The 22,128-nt window shown below is 39.4% G+C and overlaps 1 protein-coding gene across 1 annotated transcript in view; it reads right to left on the bottom strand.

The window, feature by feature from the left end:
• The window catches only part of LOC136862929 (EF-hand domain-containing protein 1), a 241,740-nt gene that overhangs the window by 71,899 nt on the left and 147,713 nt on the right, over positions 1–22,128 (bottom strand). The window contains exons 5-6 of the mRNA XM_067139219.2: positions 17,341–17,498; positions 3,354–3,538 (exon numbers count right to left, since the gene is read on the bottom strand). Of these exons, the coding sequence (XP_066995320.2) occupies positions 3,354–3,538; positions 17,341–17,498 (343 nt within the window). The remainder of the gene's footprint in view (positions 1–3,353; positions 3,539–17,340; positions 17,499–22,128) is intronic.

Raw genomic sequence — 22,128 nt, 5'->3', positions numbered from 1 at the left:
AGAGCCGTGGCCACCCCTCCTCTGCCTGGTTGGCCAGACCGAGTGCAGAGATGTTGGACCACGGACCAGCTGTAGCCACTCGTGGGCCGAGACCCACTCTGCATCTACCAACGTTCAGTGATTCTCTGGCTGTGTTTATGTGCACTAGAAGCTATGAACTATTTATGAGTGCTGGACACTCTCATTCTTCATTTTCCTGCTGAGGCTTGAAATGTAACAAGGAATTGGATGCAAGGTGGTGCTTGTTAATAATTCTCACTTATTCAATTAACATTTAGGCAAAGTACTCTATGGACTGTCCTTCAAAAACAGTATAAATTATATATTTGTACTGTGGCAGCATCACGCTATATCTTTAAATATCAAATGGTGTTAACGATTTCTTAATACACAATTGTTTGTTTATAATTTATCCTCTGAAGTCATGTCCTCTGTTGTTCTTAGGTTGTGTTGTTATTTTTATTATTTAAAATATATATTGGAATCTGAATTTTGAACTTGTCTTTCCCTATGTTTTATCCTGCCCCTTTTCTTCATTTGTACTTATCACAGACAACCTCCAATTGCCCAGGAGCTTCCAATCGAAATTCAATAGTGGCATGATAGTCGAGTTACCTGGTGTGATTATCATAAATAAAGCTTACCAGTATCTACTTAATTATTATTATTATTTAACCTGATATAGCCACTGGTATATTGCTAGCAGAGTTTATACCTCTATAAATTTATGTCACAATATAAATAAGGAAACATAAAGGGCATTGCCAAAAACCTTTGGGGCCGATGACCTTCGATGTTAGGCCCCTTAAAACAACAAGCATCATCATCATCATCATCATCAAAAACCTTTGTGCTGGTGAGGTGTTCAACCACTAGCGATAAAACAAAAAACACGACATAAAGGTCCAATAATTATGCCCTGCAGAACCCCCTCTTTATCATTACAGGATTGGATAATGCTTCACCTACTCTAATTTTCTGAGTTCTTTTTCCAGAAATATAGCCATCCATTCAACCACTCTTTTGTCTAGTCCAATAGCCCTCATTTTCATCAGTAGTCTCCCGTGATCTACCCTACCAAGAGCCTTGGATAGGTCAATAACAATACAGTCTATTTGATCTCCTGAATCTGAAATATTTGCTGTATCTTGCTGGAATCCTGTAAGGTGAGACTCACTGGAATAACTTTTGCTAACCCTGAACTGCCTTCTACCAAACCAATTAGGAATTTCACAACCGTGTCTAATATAATCAGAAAGAATTCTTTCCCAGAGCTTACAAGCAACACATGTCAAACTTACTGGCCTGAAATTATCCGCATTATGTTTATGATATAAACTGGGTCTGAGCAAAACAAAATTTAGAAAGACAGGTAGCAAGGCTCTTAGAGAAGGCTACAAATTATATTAGTGTGGACTGGAAAAGGGGGCCAATTTCGGTGTGGGATTTCTCTTGACAAAAGATATGGATGCCACGACAGAAGTTTCCTACAAAAACAACACGATTATAAAATTATCTGTAAAATTAGAGTCAACAAATTACATTGTAGTACAGATGTATGCCCACAAAGGGGATGCAGTGTTGATGAAAAAAAGAAACTCATGGCTTAGGTGATGTAGCCAATAATTAAAATATTATCATTATTGGAGACCTAAATGCATAAGTTGGAGGAGACAGGCATGGCTGCGAGGACATCATTGGGCCACAAAGAGACAGAGCAAGTGGCCGGACGGCTTGGGTCATGCACCTGTGAGCTTGCATTTGGGAGATAGTAGGTTTGAATCCCACTGCCAGCAGTCCTCAAAATGGTTTTCCGTGGTTTCACACCAGGCAAATGTTGGGGTTGTGCCTTAATTAAGGCCACGGTTGCTTCCCTTCCAGTCCTAGGTCTTTCCTATCCCATCATCACCATACAAACTATCTGTGTTGGTGCAACATACAAAAATTGAAAAGAAAAAAAAAAAGGCCACAAAGACTTGGGAATAGAAATACAGAAGGTGAATAACTGATTAATCTATGTAGAAGAAATGGTCTGCTCATCAAACTAACCTTCAAAAGAGGGGAGAGCTATAAAATAACGAGGTATACATGTGAAGGCGAACATAAAACATTCATCATAGCAATTCCTGACGTTTCACCGAAGACTGCGTTCGGCATTATCAAGGGTTTCGACAGACTTCGATAGCAGCGAAACTCAGAGTGGAATGGAGTGGTGTTGCATTTCCACCTCATTATACAGTGCAGGCTATGGCACACTGCTTGCCTACTGGTCCGTCATGCTGGAGAAGCGGTCCCTGATTGGCTTTTCTTCGGCCAATGTTTGAAGCATTAAGGAGCCCAATGTACGTCAACCTGACTTTGCGGAGACTGGCAACTGATTACCTGTTTCTTTTTCTGGTCTGCCATCGTGTCCTTCAGGATCGAAGGTTTTCAGGACTGGAAACGAGGCTTTGTTTACCCATTCACATTCCTCCTTATGGTTGATGCTGTTGGTATGCTTCAGGATTTCAATGGCTTCCCTTTGTAGATGAGGCCTTGCCTGACAGTGTGAAGAGGGAAACCTCCAAAAGTGAAGCTCTACCTCTGAGACTATATGGCTTACCCAAGATTCACAAGGACAACTTACCTCTATGGCCCATCTTGAGTGCTACTGCATCACCGACCTACAATACTGCTAAACACCCGGCCACCTTACTACAACTTCACATTGGTGGCACACAGTTATACGTCAGAGATTCAGGCCACTTCATAGAAAAGCTGAAGAACATCCAGTTAGAAGCCGACGACCTGCTTGTCAGTTTTGACGTGGTCTTACTCTTCACTAAAATACCTGTAAACGAGACCCTGCACCACATCGCTCAGATTTTTCCTGAGGATATTAGCAACTTGTTCAACCATTGCCTCACCACAAGCTATTTCCTGTGGAATGACAATTTCTATGTATAAACCGATGGTGTCAATATGGGCAGTCCTCTGAGTCTGGTGATTGCAAATTTCTTTTTGGAAATGATCAAACAAACAACACTCGAGACTGCACCACTGAAAACTGAAGTGTGGCTTTGTTTCGTAGGTGACACCTTTGTGATCTGGAGCCATGGACAGGAACAACTACAGCTGTTTCTACAGCATCTGAATAGTATTGAGGAGAGTATTGGGACGAACACAAACACCCAGACCCCGATTCAAAGGAATTAACCAGACACAATTAAATTTCCTGACCCAACCAAGACCAAGACTCGACACTCAACACTGACCATTCAGCCAAGAGCCAGACATGATTAGAAATACATCAGTTCATTTACTACATAAAGTCATCCAACAATTTATGAAAGAACAACAAGTGCTCAACAAACCTGGGAAGTTTTTCAATTCCTTAGGCAGCTTTGTTTTCTTCAGCAATAATGGAAATGGAAAATATCCATCGTTCTTCTTATGTACTTCCAGAATCTCAATAGTTTTATCCGCGATATAGTAACAGATGACAAAAGGCCTCAGATCACCAAACTCTGAATCACGATTGTCCCATGCAGCATAAAACCTGCACATACAATAACAAAATGATTCTATGTAAGATAAATTAGTTAATATTAATTTATTAATACTGAATTTCACAGTCTGCATGTGCTTTACAGAAAATACCTATGGCCTTGCATGTTCCGTAAAGAAGAATGTGCATGGTTTGGAAGATAATGAAATATTGTACTACAAATTAAAAATTTGTACTAGTCACAATCATAATAAATACATTTCATTCCACAGTGCTTTTTTCTTTTTACCCAATAATTAAATTAAACATGAATGATGGAACATAAAGAGGGAAAAATTTCTTGGAGTTGATAATAAATATAGTGTACAAGGTCAGACCAAATATTCCTGGAGCAGCTCTGCAGTCAGTGGCGTATGCTGGGATCAAGACACGGGCTATCACTAGACATAGGTTTCCCGGCCCCGTGTGGGTGGGGACGATAGAATAACACCCACGCTGTCCCCTGCCTGTCGTAAGAGGTGACTAAAATGGCCGGCAGGGGCTATTTACTTGGGAGCGTGAGTTGGCAACCACGGGGCCCTCAACTGAGTTCTAGCATTGCTTCCAAATACTTCTGCCAGGCTCCTCACTTTCATCTATCCTATCCGACCTCCCTTGGTCAACTCTCGTTCTTTTCTGACCTCGATGGTATTAGAGCATTCCAGGCCAAGGGAGTTTCATTTCCACTCCCTTCGTCGCCCTTGTCTTTCTTTGGCCGTTACCTTCATTTTACAAAGCGTCAGATCCCTTCCATTTTCTCTCTTTGAGTAGTGTTATATAGAGGATGGTTGATTAGTTGTACTCCCACTTAAAACAATAATCACCACCACCTCTTAGGTTACCCCTTTTCTAGAGTTGGTTTAGCGAACGTCAAGCCTTAAGCATTTTCAGCAACTGGAGCAGCCTGCTGTGTTCTCAAGGCTGATTCACAAGCTACTGCCCTGGTCTCTAACACCTAATCAGTGGAAATGGTAGCCTAGGGTTTAGCAAATTAATTTTTTTTGCTTTACGTCGCACTGACTCAGATAGGTCTTATGGCGACGATGGAAGAGGATAGGGCTAGGAGTGGGAAGGAATCGGCCGTGGCCTTAATTAAGGTACAGCCCCAGCAGCAAATTAAAGACCAGCTTTGTGGCTAAATGGATTGAACGCTTGCCTTTGGTCCAATGGTCCCGGTTCAATACTTGGAATCAACCTCATCATACTCTTTAATTCCCCTGGCTTGGAGACTAGGTATTTATGACGTCGTTGCCATTCATGTCATCCTCGTTAGTTCGCCACCAAGCCTTTCCAGAGGCTATGCACTATTATTATTATTATTATTATTATTATTATTATTATTAAATTAAAATGTACAATTTTACAGCATTACCAGCAGTCGTACCCATCGTTCACTGATTTATTAACTTCCTCGGTAGATCGGTGGTGGTGTCCGACCCTTGGTCACGGGTTTGATTCCAAACAACAAAAGAGAACATTAAAACTGAAAGACTGCATTTCATTTTAGCATATCTACCTACTATGAAAAGAAAATTATATTACTCATATAACACCAGAGGTGCAGTGTCTTCCCACCAAGATGTAGAAGTAGATGGGTGTGAAAAACCAGCACTCTGTTATCTATATAATTAAGTCAGTGGTATGGGTTAGGAAGAATATACGATGAGGAACGCATGGTTGTTTGTAATCGAACCCGTGATCATGTGTCGGACACCACCACTGATTTACCGAGGAAGCTGATAAACCAGTGAATGATGAGTACGACTGTTGGTAATGCTGTAAAAGTTCTACATTTTAAGGTGGTAGTGGTGGTGGTGGTGGTGGTGGTGGTGGTGGTGGTGGTGGTGGTGCCATCTCTGGAGAGGCTTGGGGTGAGCTAATGAGGATGAAATGAATTGCAAAGACGTTATAAACACACAGTTCCCAAACAAGGTGAATTATGAGTACGAGAAGGTTGATTCTGAGGAAGATGTGGGGTAGGCTTACCATTTTAATCTATCATCAATTTATCTGCAAACTTAATTTTGCAGGAATGGTTTATCCTGTTTTATTACACACACATTTCAGCCATTTTACAGAAGTAACCCCACAAGGCCAGACATGTTATACACTCTATCTTCAAATAAATTAAAATTGTTCCAAGAACAATAATACTACTGAAGTATACACATAATTTTCTCTACTATAAACAAACAGTAAGATGTCTTGCACATGCAACAAAAAACATGTGACTTTGTAATACATGGGTAAATCGTGTCAGTTCGGAGTCTTCTGGAGAACTTTGAGTCTTTGAGCTCTCTCCCTCATTAACAGTTGTGAACTGACAGAGTAAAGCTTTCCACACCTATCCCCTTGGTCCCCGTACCTATCTGACATTCAGCAGCAAGTTGTGCAAGGTGAATCGAAGGGAAAGGGACGCAGCGCCTGGCCTGCAATGTTGGTCTTCTATGCCTAGCACTCAGAAATATGAGCAACGTTTTTCTTCACTGCTTTCAAGTTGCGTAAATGGAACAATGTGTCAGATGCTTACATTATAATGTGCTTTAGATTTTGATCGTTCTCATTTGAAGTTTGGGCTTCACTGATAGCCTTGGTAGCCCTTAGTATATACCACTGTCTGTGGTACACCAGCAGATGATAACATAGCATTGCACTAGCAGTTATAGTGACCTTCAACCCTGATTAGGCAGAGTGCTATGTGGCATCACTGTATTAACATAGGAATTTGTCATAGTGGTATTTTAACTAAATTAAAATATATTTCAACGAACTTAATCTTTATATAAAATAAGAGTTTTGTCTGTACATTGCTCAGAATTTAAAAAAGAATGGTATTTCTGTATCGGTAGTGTCTACAGCAACAAGGAAATGCACTTTTTACTTTTCCGTGATTTCCGTCTGTCTGTCTGTCTGTCTGTCTGTCTGTCTGTCTGTCTGTCTGTCTGTCTGTCTGTCTGTCTGTCTGTCTGTCTGTCTGTATGTACACGCATCACGAGAAAGTGGCTGAAGAGAATTTAATGAAAATCGGTAAAAAAGTTGGGGGATGAGCCACTACAATTTAGGCTATAAATCATTTTATTCACACTGCGCAAAATGGTACTGTAGTTTAGGGGAAGGCCTAAAATTTAATTCTCAAATATTTATGTTATTAGTGGTCCTATCGATAAACACTGCATAACTAAAGTCATATAGAATTAAATTTCTGATCATTTATGTCATACATTTTTACCGTATCAGATATGATAACAGAGATATTCATGCATTTGTATTTTTGTTGCCGAGTCCATATCAACGCCGAGCCACGAGAAAATGGGTAAACGGAATTTAATGAAAATCGGTATATAGGGTCACGGAATAAGAAACTACAGTCTAAGCTGTAAACAATTCTATTCACCCTGGATGAAATGGTAGTTTAGGGAAAGGCACATAAAATTTAATTTTTAAATACAGTACCTAACTTATGTTATTGGTCCTATTGAAAAGTACTACATAACAGAAATTATAGAGAATAAAATTTCCAATCTTTTATGTTTTATTCAGTTTTACCGACTATGATAAGAGTGGTACTTCAGAGTCGGAAGAAAACTAAATGTGAAGACCTACAATATCGAAAGCTCATAAAAATGATCACAATAACATTACGTTGACCACTGTTTGTTGTGATGTTGTTTGTCACTTATGCTGCCACTCATCTCCGATAGATGGGATTACTGCTGCATACCAAGTATAATAGCCTGCCTGAATATTGGCAGGAAATAGCAGGGGAGTTAGATAACTTTCTTCTCTAGCATACGATTCCTCTGATTCATACATTTTCTGATACTACTGGCACGTAACACACTGGTTCGTCATGGCATTCCAGCTATTCAATCCCTACTCTGATGCACTGATCGGAGTGAGCAGTGTGTATATTTAACGGAATAATGGCAGAGAGTGGCTGTCTGCGACCTGGTCATTCCAGCTCTGGAATTTTGGACTGATAGATCAACAGCATACTATTGTTCGTTAAAAGGGAGAAGATGTGTTGTTTTTCATTTGATCGAGTGTTTCATATGATAGCACTACTTTTAATCACAACATTCCTATTGGCATCAATGTAATGACCTATGTTCATTTCAGATGGGAAAACCACTAAGGCAGTCTTTCTGAGGATGTAAAAAGGCAGGTGAAAAGTGAGAGTGCCATTATAATGAAAATTCCCCAACTTGATTGTGACTGATGGTAGGCAAGAGGGCCTACCATTACAATGAATATCCCCTAACCCAGTCTTCACATAAAAAAAGATGTTTGGTGACTTCCCCATCCTGTTTCTAGGGTAACGTTAAGGGCTATGCAATTTAATACAATCTTACTCACAACGTGTACACTACCTAACCTAGAATTTTGTATACAATGTAGAATTCCATAGCTAAGCACGGGTACATCAGCTAGTCTACATATATAAAATAAGAGTTTTGTCTGTACATTGCTCAGAATTTGAAAAGAATGGTATTTCTGTATCGGTCATGACCACAGTAACAAGAAAATGCATCTTTTACTTTTCCGTAATTTCCGTCTGTCTGTCTGTCTGTCTGTCTGTCTGTCTGTACACGCATCACGAGAAAACGGCCGAAGAGAATTTAATGAAAATCAGAATGTAAAGTCGGGTGATGAACCGCTACAATCTACGCTATAAATTATTTTAATCATGCTGAGTGAAATGGTAGTTTAGGGGAAGGCCTGAAATTTAATTCTCAAATACTTATGTTATTAGTGGTCGTGTCTTAATGAAAATCCCTAGACAAAGATGGGAAATAAGTCGCTACAATATAGGCTATACACGCTGAGAAAAATGGTAGTTTAGGGGAAGGCCTAAAATTTAATTGTCAAATATTAATTTTATTAATGGTCGTATCTTCATGAAAATTGGTATGCAAAGTCAGACAATAGGATGCTATAATCTAGACTATCAATAATGTTATTCGCACTGAGTGAAATGGTAGTTTAGGGGAAGGCGTGCAATGTAATCTATATATATAAAATAAGAGTTTTGTCTGTACATTGCTCAGAATTTGAAAAGAATGGTATTTTTGTATCGGTCATGACCACAGTAACAAGAAAATGCATTTTTTTACTTTTCCGTAATTTCTGTCTGTCCGACTGTCTGTCGTATGTATGTACACGAATCACGAGAAAACAGCTGAAGAGAATTTAATGAAAATCGGAATGTAAAGTCGGGTGATGAACCGCTACAATCTAGGCTATAAATTATTTTAATCACGCTGAGTGAAATGGTAATTTAGGGGAAGGCCTGAAATTTAATTCTCAAATACTTATGTTATTAGTGGTCATGTCTTAATGAAAATAACTAGACAAAGATGGGAAATAAGTCGCTACAATATATGCTATACACGCTGAGAAAAATGGTAGTTTAGGGGAAGGCCTAAAATTTAATTGTCAAATATTAATTTTATTAGTGGTCGTATCTTCATGAAAATTGGTATGCAAAGTCGGGGAATAGGTTGCTATAATCTAGACTATCAATAATGTTATTCGCACTGAGTGAAATGGTAGCTTAGGGGAAGGCGTGAAATGTAATCTATATATATAAAATAAGAGTTTTGTCTGTACATTGCACAGAATTTGAAAAGAATGGTATTTCTGTATCGGTCATGACCACAGTAACAAGAAAATGCATTTTTTACTTTTCTGTAATGTCTGTCTGTCTGTCTGTCTGTCTGTCTGTCTGTCTGTCTGTCTGTCTGTCTGTCTGTCTGTCTGTCTGTCTGTCTGTCTGTCTGTCTGTCTGTCTGTCTGTCTGTCTGTCTGTCTGTCTGTCTGTCTGTCTGTCTGTACATGCATCACGAGAAAACGGCTGAAGAGAATTTAATGAAAATCGGAATGTAAAGTCGGGTGATGAACCGCTACAATCTAGGCTATAAATTATTTTAATCACGCTGAGTGAAATGGTAGTTTAGGGGAAGGCCTGAAATTTAATTCTCAAATATTTATGTTATCAGTGGTCGTGTCTTAATTAAAATCACTAGACAAAGATAGGAAATAAGTCGCTACAATATAGGCTATACATGCTGAGAAAAATGGTAGTTTAGGGGAAGGCCTTAAATTTAATTGTCAAATATTTATTTTATTAGTGGTCGTATCTTCATGAAAATTGGTATGCAAAGTCGAGGAATAGGTCGCTATAATCTAGACTGTCTATAATGTTATTCGCACTGAGTGAAATGGTAGTTTAGGGGAAGGCGTGAAATGTAATCTATATATATAAAATAACTTGTCCTGACTGACTGACTGACTGACTGATTCATCATCGCCGAGCCAAAACTATTGGACATAGAGAAATGAAATTTTGGGGATATATTCATATTAAGATGTATGTGCTCGCTAAGAAGGACTTTTGGATATTCCTTCGCTAAGGGGGTGAAAAGGGGGGTGAAATTTTAAAATGAGTGTATCTATATCTCAAAACTTTAAAAGTTTACAGATGTAAAAATTGGCATTTAGAATCTTCTTTAAAATTAAGGAAACACGTATTTTTTTGTTTCCAGAAAATCCCAATAGGAGGGGTGAAAAGGGTGAAAATGGGGGAAAATGGGTTGAATGCCTTTAATCAGGATACCAGTACTTATATCTCAGAAACTGAATACTACTACAGACCTGAAAATTGGTGTTTGGGACCTCCTTTAAAAATAAAGAAACACGTATTTTTTTGGTTCTAGAAAATCCAATTAAGGGGGGTTGAAAAGGGGGTAATATTTTAAAATGAGTGTATCTATATCTCGAAACTTTTAAAGTGTATAGATGTAAAAATTGGTATTTAGAATCTCCTTTAAAAATAAAGAAACACGTATTCTTTTGTTTTCGGAAAATCCCAATAGGAAGGGTTTAAAAGGGTGAATAATGGGATGAATGCCTTTAATGAGGCTACTTATATTTCAGAACCTGAAGATATTACACACCTGAAAATTGGTATTTGGGATCTACTTTAAAAGTAAAGAAACATGTATTTTTTCGTTTTTGGAAAATCCAAATATTGGGAGGTGAAAAGGGGGGGGGGGGTGAAATTTTTAAAATGAGTGTGTCTACATCTTAAAACTTTAAAATTTACAGATGTAAAAATTGGTAGTTATAATCTCCTCTAAAAATAGAGACACGTATTTTTTTGTTTCCTGTAAATCCCAATAAGAGGGGTGTAAAAGGGTGAAAAATGGGTTGAATGCCTTTAATGAGGATACATATATCTCAGAAACGAAAGATATTACAGAACTGAAAATGTGTATATGGGACCTCCTTTAAAAATAAAGAAAGACGTATTTTTTACCTTTGGAGAATCCAATTAATGGCGGTTAAACAGGAGTGACAAATTGGGGTGAATTTTTTGAAAGACTATATCTACAGAATATCTTGGAAACGTAAAATGTTACAGATGTAAAAAGTGGGTGTTTGGAATATCCTGTAAATGTAAAGAAACATAGGTGATTTGTTTTTGGAAACTCCACTTAAGGGGAACTCAAACGAGGCGAAATTTTAAAATGAGAATTTTTACAGTATATCTAAAAAAACTTAACATGTTACAGAAGTGAAAAATGTTTTTTTTTAATCTCTATTAAACATAAAGAAGCGTGTATTTTTAGTTTTCGGAAATACCACTTGGTGGAGGAGGGGGGGGTAAAAGTGTCTGAAAATGGTGTTGAATTCTTTTAATTAGGCTACTGATATCTCAAAAATGAAGATGTCACAGACGTGAAATTTGATATTTGCAATCTGCTTTAAAAGTAAAGAAACACGTATTCTCGGAAAATCCAATGAAGGGGGGGGGGGGGTGAAAGAATTGAAAAATTAATTGACTTAATTGTATGAGAATACATACATCTGATAAAAACTTAAGTTGTTACAGACGTGAAAATTCGTATTTGGATCTCCTTTAAAAACAAAGAAAAACGCGTTTTGGGGGGGAAACCATCTTGGAGGGCAGGAGTATAAAGGAGTTGAATTCTTTTCATGAGGACACATAAATCAAAACTGAAGAAATTAGAGTCGTGATAATTGGTATTTAGAAGATCCTTTACTATTAAAGAAACAAGTATTTTTTGCGGGAAAATTCACTTAAGGGGTGGGGAGTAGTGTGACATGAAGTGAAAAAAGTAAATTATTTTTATGGGGATACTTATATCTCAGAACTGAAGGTAATAGACGTGAGCATTGGTGTTTGGAATCTCCCTTAAACATAAAGAAACAAGCCTTCTTTTAATTTTTTGGGGGGGGCGGGGGTGGCGGTATATAAACTTAACGGCGGTGGGGTGTAGAAGGAGGTGAGACCAATTGATTTTACTGTTCTTAATGTACTTATAAGGATCCTCCGTTGCTCAGGCGGCAGCACGCCGGCCTCTCACTGCTGGGTTCCGTGGTTCAAATCCCGGTCACTCCATGTGACATTCGTGCCGGACAAAACGGAGGCGGGACAGGTTTTTCTCCGGATACTCCGGTCTTCCCTGTCATCAGCCATTCCAGCAACACATAATAATAATAATAATAATAATAATAATAATAATAATAATAATAATAATAATAATAATAATAATAATGTTCCGGACCGTCGTCAAATGTGCGGACCGCGCTGAAAACGGCTCCTGGACGGATAATGACTAAGAATGCAGTCCAGACGCGGGTTCAGTGCCGCCAAGGCACCCAATATGACACCACGCCGGATCTCCTGAAGGATTTTATCCATATTAAAAATGATTATAGGAAAAGATGGCAAAGATTTACGGACCCAACCGACCGGGAGGAATACCTCAGCCTAGCCCAGGAAGTACGAAATCGATTGCTGGAAAGGAAGATTGAAAAATGGGAGGAAATTTGCCGTAATCTAATAGAAAACAAATTTCGTGGATTCTCACAGAAAACGACTCAGATTGCGAATTTCGGCGGATTATATATCTAAAACAATAAGCATTCAATTATAAATTTCAGTTTAATACCGTAGCGAAGCACGGGTATCTTGCTAGTCTATATATAAAATAAGTGTTTTGCCTGTGCATTGCTCAGGATTTGAAATGAATGATATTTCTGTATCTGTCATGTCGACAGTAACAAGGAAATGCATTTTTTACTTTTCCGTAATTTCTGTCTGTCTGTCTGTCTGTCTGTCTGTCTGTCTGTCTGTCTGTCTGTCTGTCTGTCTGTACTCGCATCAATAGAAAACGTCTGAAGAGAATTTAATGAAAATCGGTATGTGATGTCGGGTGGTGATCCACTGCAATCTAGGCTACAAATTATTTTCTTCACGTTGAGTGAAATGGTAATTTAGGGGAAGGCCTGAAATGTAATTCTCAAATAAGTTATTTATGTTATTAGTGGTCGTATCGATAAATACTACATAAATAACGTAACTTTAGTTATGTCGTAAGTTAGTAGTAGTCCATATCAGCGCCGAGTCACGAGAAAATGGGTACACAGAATTTAGTGAAAATCGGTATGTAAAGTCTGAGAATAAGGAACTACAATCTACGATATAAATAATTTTGTAGGACACCCTAATATCACAGAGTCGAAAGAAAACTAATGTGAAGGCCTGCAATATAGAAAGCTCATAAACTTTATCAACAATAACATTACATTGACCATTGTTTGTTGTGATGTGCTTTTTGTCTTCTGTTTTCTCTCATCCCCGATAGACAGGATTACTGCAGCGTACCGAGGTTTTCTTAATTTGGTTGACGTCGCGCCGACACAGGTAGGTCTTATGGCGACGATGGGATAGGAAACGAAGAGTGGTGTGAAGGAAGCGGCTTTGGCTTTAAGGTACAGCCTGGTGTGACTGGTGTGAAAATGGGAGGGTTGCCGGCAGTGGGGTTCGAATCCACTATCTCCCGGATGCAAGATCACAGCTGCGCGCCGCCAACCACACGGGCAACTCGCCTGGTCGTACCGACTGTAAAAGCCTGCCTGTATATTGGCGGGAAGTAGCTGGGGAGTAAGATAACTTTCTTCTTTAGCATGCCATTCCTCTGGTTCATACATTTTCTGATATATCTGGTAGGTAACACACTGGTTCATCATAGTATTCGAGCTATTCAATCCCTACTCTGAGGCACCGATTGGAATGAGTAGTGTGCATATTTAATGGAACAATGACACAGGAGTGTTCACGGCAGTCTGCGCCCTGGTTATTCCATCTGTGGAACTTTGGACTCTTAGATCAGCACCGTAGTACTGTTCGTTGAAAGTGAGAAAGTGTGCGGTTTTTCATTTGATCAAGTATTTTATATGATATGATTGGTGTGAAAATATCGCCCATAGGGTCGGTTGGTGCATGCATTTCAGTGGGCTTGGCAGAATGATATGCAATAGCAACTTCTGGCTCGGTGAGGAAAGCAACGGGAAACTACCTCACTCCTCATTTCCCTAGTATGTCTCTTCAGTGACGCCTAGGCTGTCTGTGATAGCCTTTGGTGGAACTGTAGGGGATTAGACCAGCCTTCGGGCTGAATACCCAACATACATACAACATTGCTTTCAATCGCTACATTCCTACTGACATTTTTGTAATGACCTATGTTGAATTCAGTTAGGAAAACCACCAAGTCAGTCTTTCTGAGAATCCCGTAGCGAAGCACGGGTACATCAGCTAGTACTATATAATGTAATCTTATAGATTACTTAATTAACATATTAATTTTTAAAATGTACATATTTAGGCTCTTTGAGCCATCATCAGCATTGGAAAAGACATACAAATGAGTGTATATTATTAATCTATAAAGTATGTTTGAGGTAATTTAACATAAAATACATATTATGTGTTAATGTAGTAAAACATGATGATGACAGTAAAATCTTGTGAATAAAAATTATTAGCTCCTCCTACTGAAGTCTTTCTTTCATAAATAAAAAAACCAAACCCCAAACCCCATGGCACTACAGCCCTTGAAGGACCTTGGCCTACCAAGCGACCGCTGCTCAGCCTGAATGCCTGCAGATTACGAGGTGTCGTGTGGTCAGCACGACGAATCCCCTCGGCCGTTATTCTTGGCTTTCTAGACCGGGGCCGCTATCTCACCGTCAGATAGCTCCTCAATTCTAATCACATAGGCTGAGTGGACCTCGAACCAGCCCTCAGGTCCAGGTAAAAATCCCTGACCTGGCCGGGAATCGAACCCAGGGCCTCCGGGTGAGAGGCAGGCACACTACCCCTACACCACGGGGCCGGCCTTTCATAAATAAACCTGGTATAATAATGCCATTGTCTCGCATATAGTCACTACGGAACTGAAATGCAGACTAGAAAATATTTCATAACTGTGGCAGATGTAGCAGAGGTCCACGTGATTTTTGTACAAATGAGCCACATGGGCCAATGTGCATGTGCCGTTACCCAGCACAAACTGATCTGCGAGCTTTTAATACATATTTTGGTGTTAAATTTTCTCAAACAAACCTTATAGATTAATAATGTACACTCAATTTTACATCTTTTCCAAAGCTGACGATAGCTCAAAGAGCCGAAACATGCACATTTTTTAAAAATTAGTATGTTAGATATGTAATCTATAAGATTACATTATACAGTATTGAATAAGTTGAAATTTTATATATATTAAATTAGATATTACAGTCAATATGGACCTTGAAATAAGAATTTAATTTTTTGTAATAGTGGTACATTTGTGAGCACGTGTGTAGTAGTCTGTGATTACATCATGGACAGGAAGGTGGAACTATGACCCAGCATGAAACTTTGTATTAAACTGGGCCAATTGGCCACAGAGACACTGAACATGCCTCAGCAAGCATACAGCAATGAGCCGTATGCAATGTTTCAAGTGGCACAGGCACTTCACATGTGGAAGAACATCCCTTGAAGATGAGGAGAGATTTGGAAGAACTTTTACAAGCATCATCCCTGAAAGTATGGAGCAAAATTGGGAACTTGTGTGCAGGGATTGTTGGAGAAAGATCAATAACATTACAAACATTGTTGGTGTGTTATACAGGTCAGTACAGACAATCCTAATGTCAGAATTAAACATGCAGCGGTTTGTTTCCTAGATTTCCCTATATTTTACCCCTGACCAAAAGAAACATCACATCACGGTGCACCAAGATCTCCCTTTACTTCCAGGAACATCACCGGTGAAGAGTCTTGGGGCTATGGGTACGAAACTGAAACAAAGCTCAAAAAAGCATTTTCATTATCTTGTGGTCAATTTGCCCAGTTTAATGCAAATTTTCACATAGGCTCATTATTCCACTTTTCTGTCCATGCTGTAATCGCAGACTACCATATACACACGTGTTCACAGAAACACCACTGTAACAACTCCCAATGTTAAACACAGCGATGTCTCCTGACACACTACCTAATCAAGGTTGAAGGTCACTATAACTGCCAATGAAACCCTGTACTGCCATCTGTTGGTGCACTACAGAACTAGTCCAGTAAATGTTTCATCCAACCTAGTATAAGCACCATACATGAACAAGAAAAATGTGTTACTGTAATGAGTTCTAGGGATTACAGCAGAGAAAGAAGTGTTGTTCTGATCCTAAACGAAATAGATTCTTCTTCTTTTCCTACTGTTTTTCCCACACCTGTGGAGTTGCAGGTGTGAAATGTGTTGCACATGTGGATTTGGCCCTGTTTGATGGCCAGATACCCTTTCTGACACCAACCCTATATACCCTTTCTAAAGCCAACCCTATATGGAAGGATGTAATCACTACTGCGTGTTTCTGTGGTGGTTGGTAGTGTAGAATGTTGTCTGAATATGAAGAAGAAAGTGTTGGGACAAACACAAACACCCAGTCCCCGGGCCAGAAGAATTAATCAGAGGTGATTAAAATCTTCGACCTGGCCGGGAATCGAACCCGGGACCCTCAGAACCAAAGGCCTCAACGCTGACCATTCAGCCAATGAGTCGGACCCAACAAGAAATAGATTAATCAATATAATTATTGACTGTGGTTTTCAGTTCATCAAAATCATACATTTGAATAAGAGAGCCTTTAGGGAGAGTAAGGACTTCAAACAGGAGAATACAGAACAATCTAGAAAGTACATAATTGCTTTGATGATAAATCCGGTAGATCTTAAAAAATAGAGAAACAGTTTCCTCTCCAAGGACTATGTGTTTCCAGTTAGGTTACTTCAAACACACACGCCAATAAGAGAATGGGAAGAAACATGTGTGATTGCTCATCCCTTCACAAAACAAGGACAGGAACAATATATACCTCCAAATTCTCACATACACAGCGTGGGTAAGTGCTGTCCATTACGGAGAGCGAAGATATATCCCGCACTTATGAATGGCTCACTCCATGGTTCACATTCACAGAGTTGCTATGCCCAAGACTCGGATAGCATTGTGTTCTCTCTGATGACTCATGTAATTTTCTGGGTGATGGTTAGACATGATTTCTGAATATGGACAATTTCTCAACTTCCAGATTTAACATATGAACTGAATGATTAACACAGAATAAAATGCAGGTGTGTGATGTGTGTACTATCAAAACCCAAGTTTCCACAGATAGTATCAGAAAGAGTGTTACAACTGCAATTTACATTACCAGATTGTCATAATTATATTTGTTGAACAAGTTAGGTACTAATCAGTTTAAAGATCAGTCATAAAGAAAGTTGGCCAAGCACATTATCTCATTAATGTTCCAGGTCTGTTCTGAGCTACTGAGCTACTATCTAAAGAAATAGTGTTAAGAGAAAGTTGGAAATCTACAGAGACAGCAATAACATGCAAGCTAATACTGAAATGATAACATATTCTAACCAGAGACAAAGGCATTAAAAATACCTTAGAACTCCACCATCATTTTCCAAAAAGTGCCTAGGTTTTGATCTAGGAGTTTTTGTTGATGGTGGCCTATCGCTGATTTGCCGATCACGCAAATAGGGATCCAAAGGCATTTGTTCAGGACTGTTGACTTCCACACCCTGACTCTTGAGATATTCCTGCCATTAAAATAAATGCACTGTGAGAACTCAGATTCCAGAAAAATAATAAATAAAAGGGAATATACTTATTAAATTAAAAAGTTACAATCAATTTCCACTAATCATACATTATTTTCTGGAGAAATGGACCTCATCACAAAAGAAATATCATCATCTCATTATGATACCAAATAAAACAGAAAATACAAAAGAAAATCACAGCACTCCCTGTATTTGCTGCTGTAATGCTCATCTCATTCGCACACACTATTAGATCTTATAGTTACCAGCAACTCGGACAGAGTTCTCAATGTTGGTCAAACCTCCGTACCTGGTATATCTGCACATGACGCAATATACATCTCGTATAACGCCGGTCGCTGAAACCCTCCCAGAAATTTATCACCTATCGACCATTGAAAAATATAAATAAAGATAGACTCTTAGAGGACGCAGGCAAAATACCCTGGCATGACATAACGAACTATAACAATCTAGATGACAAAGTTGACTTCTTTAATAGCAAAGTAACGGAACTATTTGACAAGCATGCCCCAAAGCGGCGAGCGAGAATATCGGAAGGACCCGCCCCATGGTTAAATGACGAAATTAGACAACTTATGAAACAAAGAGACTGCGCTCACAGACAGTAGAAAAATGACCCTACCGTACAAAACTTTGACGAATATAGGAAGTTACGAAATACGACAACACAAGAAATACGAAATGCTAAACTGCGACACGCTTACAGTTTAATTACACCTGACGGTAGAACAGCGACGACATTTTGGAAATCTATTAATAAGCTTGGACTTACGAAGAACAAGACCAGAGAAGAAATTATAGTACCTCTCGAGACTCTTAACGAGTACTTTACTGCTAACTGCTCCGCAGTACGACATGACGACAAACAGACACTTATGAATTATTATGGTACACACCCTACTCCTGACAGAGAGAAATTCTATTTCAGTCATGTGACGCCCCTCCAAGTCAGAAAAGCAGTCCTCAGAATAAGCACGAAAGCAAAAGGAATTGATGACATTGGGACTGACATCGTCAAACTAATTCTTGATTGCATATTACCAACCTTAACTCATATAATCAATTTCTCTCTTTTATACACCACATATCCAACTCTCTGGAAGAAGGCTATTGTGCTACCTCTTCCGAAAAGTCAAACGCCTTCGAACGAGGGAGACTATCATCCAATATGTATTTTATCAGCTTTATCAAAAATCTTAGAATATGTAGTCCATACACAAATGTCTGAGTACCTTCGAACGCACAATCTCCTTAATCCTCTCCAGTCTGGTTTCCGACAAGAACATAGTACAACTACAGCCTTACTTAAAGTGACTCAGGATGTTAGACAAGCAATAGACAGAGGACGATTCACAGTTCTGGTACTACTAGATTACAGTAAAGCTTTTGACAGCGTAGACATTGACATTTTACTTGTAAAGCTGAGGGCTCTACATTTTTCTCAGAGTACGATTACTTGGATGCATTCTTATCTTCACGGATGTCAACAATGTGTGAAAGGTAATAATGGAATTGTTTCCTCGTGGCGCCACATGAAGAGAGGAGTCCCTCAAGGCTCTGTACTTGGTCCTCTTCTTTTCGCACTCTTTGTGAATGACATATCATCCAATTTAAGACACTGCAAATACCATATGTACGCTGACGATCTTCAACTCTACACCGACTCTACAGCACGAGACCTCCAGGAAAATATCGACTTACTAAATATTGACTTACAGTCTGTTAGTGATTGGTCTGCTGCGCACGGCCTAAAATTGAACCCTACAAAGTCGCAAGTAATCCTTCTTGGCCATCAAAGTCAAATAACAAGTATAACTAAACGTCTGTTGCCAAAAGTAATTCTGCAGGATGTTCCAATTCCTTTTGTATCACAAGTGAAGAATCTCAGTGTTATCATGGACGAACGCATGACTTGGTCTGCACATGTCTTACATATCTGTCAAAAAGATTACTCGGCTTTACATTCTTTATATAAATATAAGCATATATTTCCAATAAAGCTTAAAAAGAAATTAATTGAAGCCCTTGTAATGCCACATTTTGACTATTGTGATGTTGTTTCCAACGACATCAGGCTGCAATTTTCCCTAAGGCTACAGCGCGCTCAAAATGCATGTGTGAGATATATATGCAATTTAAGAAAATTTGACCACGTGTCACCATCTTTCCTAAAATTAGAGTGGTCGCGACTCCATGTTCGTCGTAACCATCATACTTCGTCTCTCCTCCATCAAGTTCTTACTACATCTTCCCCATCTTACCTTTCTTGACGTTTCCAATACTTCTCAAGTGTTCATGACAGACATACAAGGGCTCAAACATCCAACCTGCTCATCATCCTTCACCATCAAACTGCTGTATATAACAGCTCCTTCTCGGTGTCTGCCGTACGAGAATGGAATCGTTCACCGGGCGACGTCAGAGGAATACCAACTACAGTGTCATTTAAAAGAGCGTTAAGAGGTATAACAAGATGCGAGTGACCTGTGAATTTCTGGCCTTTCAGTGATCGTGCTACTACAATAACATTACTAGCTACTACTACTACTACTACTACTACTACTACTACTACTACTACTGCTACTATTATTATTATTATTATTATTATTATTATTATTATTATTATTATTATTATTATTATTATTATTATTATTATTATTATTATTATTATCATCATCATCATTGCTGTTGTATGTATGCCTCACTGTGGTGGAATTTTATTTCAGATGTATTTTGATTGTGTTTTAATTGTGTCTTCTAGTATTAATTACTGTAGTATTACTTATGACTTTAATGTATACTAATTGGTTTAGTGTAAGAGAAGGCCCAATGGCCTTAACTATGCCAATAAAGACATCTATCTATCTAGAACATAAATACAACTGCAAACACAGTGAAATATTACACAGTCTTCAATGTTTATACCATTTAATGGCCTTAAAAACAAGAATCCAGAGCATTTACAGGGAGTCTTACCTAACTTGATCCGGTTTATACCAAGAATGAATGCAATCACTGTTATCAGTACTGTTAACAGTGCTTTATAATTGTGCCGGCAAAAGGGCCAGACCTGCAGCTATCAAGGAAATCGTCTTCCAAGGGAAAAATGGATCATGGTGAAACCTGGGCAATGCACTGCTCATGATTTGAAACAAACTCCTGTATAGCACTGCATTTAAGAGCACTCTGAGGTGTGAGGTTGCAGGACTTAAAGATTGAGCATTGTTGGCCAGTCGATACTGCAATGGTTATAGCACCTGCCATGCCAACTTACTACGGGTGGGGACGTCACCGTATCGGCCCACCCGCTTATGCTTTGACCGCGCCAGTTACAAGCAAGACTTAAGTGCTAGACCGGCCCCTCTCGTTTCCGTCCATGGTAGGGCAGCATGGTACTATGGAAATTACCAGACGATTTATCTGGAGTCTTCCATCTCGCGAGGTTCCTGGACACATCCAGCATCCGGACTGTTCTGGAAAGACCGGCGCGCAGATATATAAGGGAGGAGTGACTTGCCTGGGTTGCAGTTGGTGTGATTTAGTCGTGAGCAACTGCCAGTGCTGTGTGAAGTGTGTGAACCGCCATGATTATTGGATTAGAGTGCTACAGTACGGACGGACGGCGAAGGAGAGAACGTGTAGCCGTGCGATGTGGGACCTTGTGTGTGAATGTAAAACTGTGTAGTGTGAGAAAAAGTGAGACACTAATGGAGAGAGAGAGAGAGCGAGAGAGAGCGTGCGAACTGTGTAAGTGTGTGTTATGAGCGAATGTTATGTGTAGTACTGTGTAGTTTAGTGCTTAGCTAATAAATCTTAGAAATAGGATGCTGCCAGGTTCTGTACTCATTTATTTACCCCGTCGACACGTAACAACTGGTGTCAGAAGTGGTATGGATATGTGTGATAAACTAGTGGATAACCTATTATGTTAAAAATGGTATCAGAATCGAGTACCTGGTACCATATTTCATAGTTGGCAGAAATTTCTTAGAGTGAAATGAATTCCGAACAGCTCCAGATTTTTCTAAGTAAGTTTAGTGAACTTGAAAATAAAATCTTATCTGGCTATGACGAACTGATTAGTGAACTGAGATCTGAACAGAGATCTAACATGGACCAACTGAAAACAGACTTAAGTGAATGAAAGTGCGAGCAGTTAAAGGATGAAGACGAACTGCACTCTCTCAAAACCGAGATAGACAATGACGATGTACAGGACGACAACAAACTGGACGAGAAGCGGTCCAAAGAGATGCTCGCAGTTGTGGAGTCCGGAGTTCGAGGCCCAGCGGTGGAAGTGAGTGCCCTGCGTGTGAACACGATGGCTGTGGAGACATGAATGAATCCTGCCAGCAGAAATGGTGGCTCCACCATCATGAAGGTGGAAACCCCACGGGATGACGGGATTACTTCCAAGAGAATATGCTGGACCCAGTTCGAGACCGGATCGACGTCGAAGATGAGAGCTGAATATTCGATCGACGGACTACGTGTATAGAAGATGACATTACGACGCAGCCCCCAGCCATGTTCGACCTACGAGGAGGTTGTGGGGGTGTTCGATGGGTGCTGTGGTGTCCACCAATGGAGAGCCGCCTATCCA

This window comes from Anabrus simplex, chromosome 2, assembly GCF_040414725.1.
Source record: "Anabrus simplex isolate iqAnaSimp1 chromosome 2, ASM4041472v1, whole genome shotgun sequence".
Taxonomy (NCBI): domain Eukaryota; kingdom Metazoa; phylum Arthropoda; class Insecta; order Orthoptera; family Tettigoniidae; genus Anabrus; species Anabrus simplex.
The sequence above is the reverse complement of the archived record's forward strand: the minus strand, read 5'-3'. Positions and strand labels throughout refer to the sequence as shown.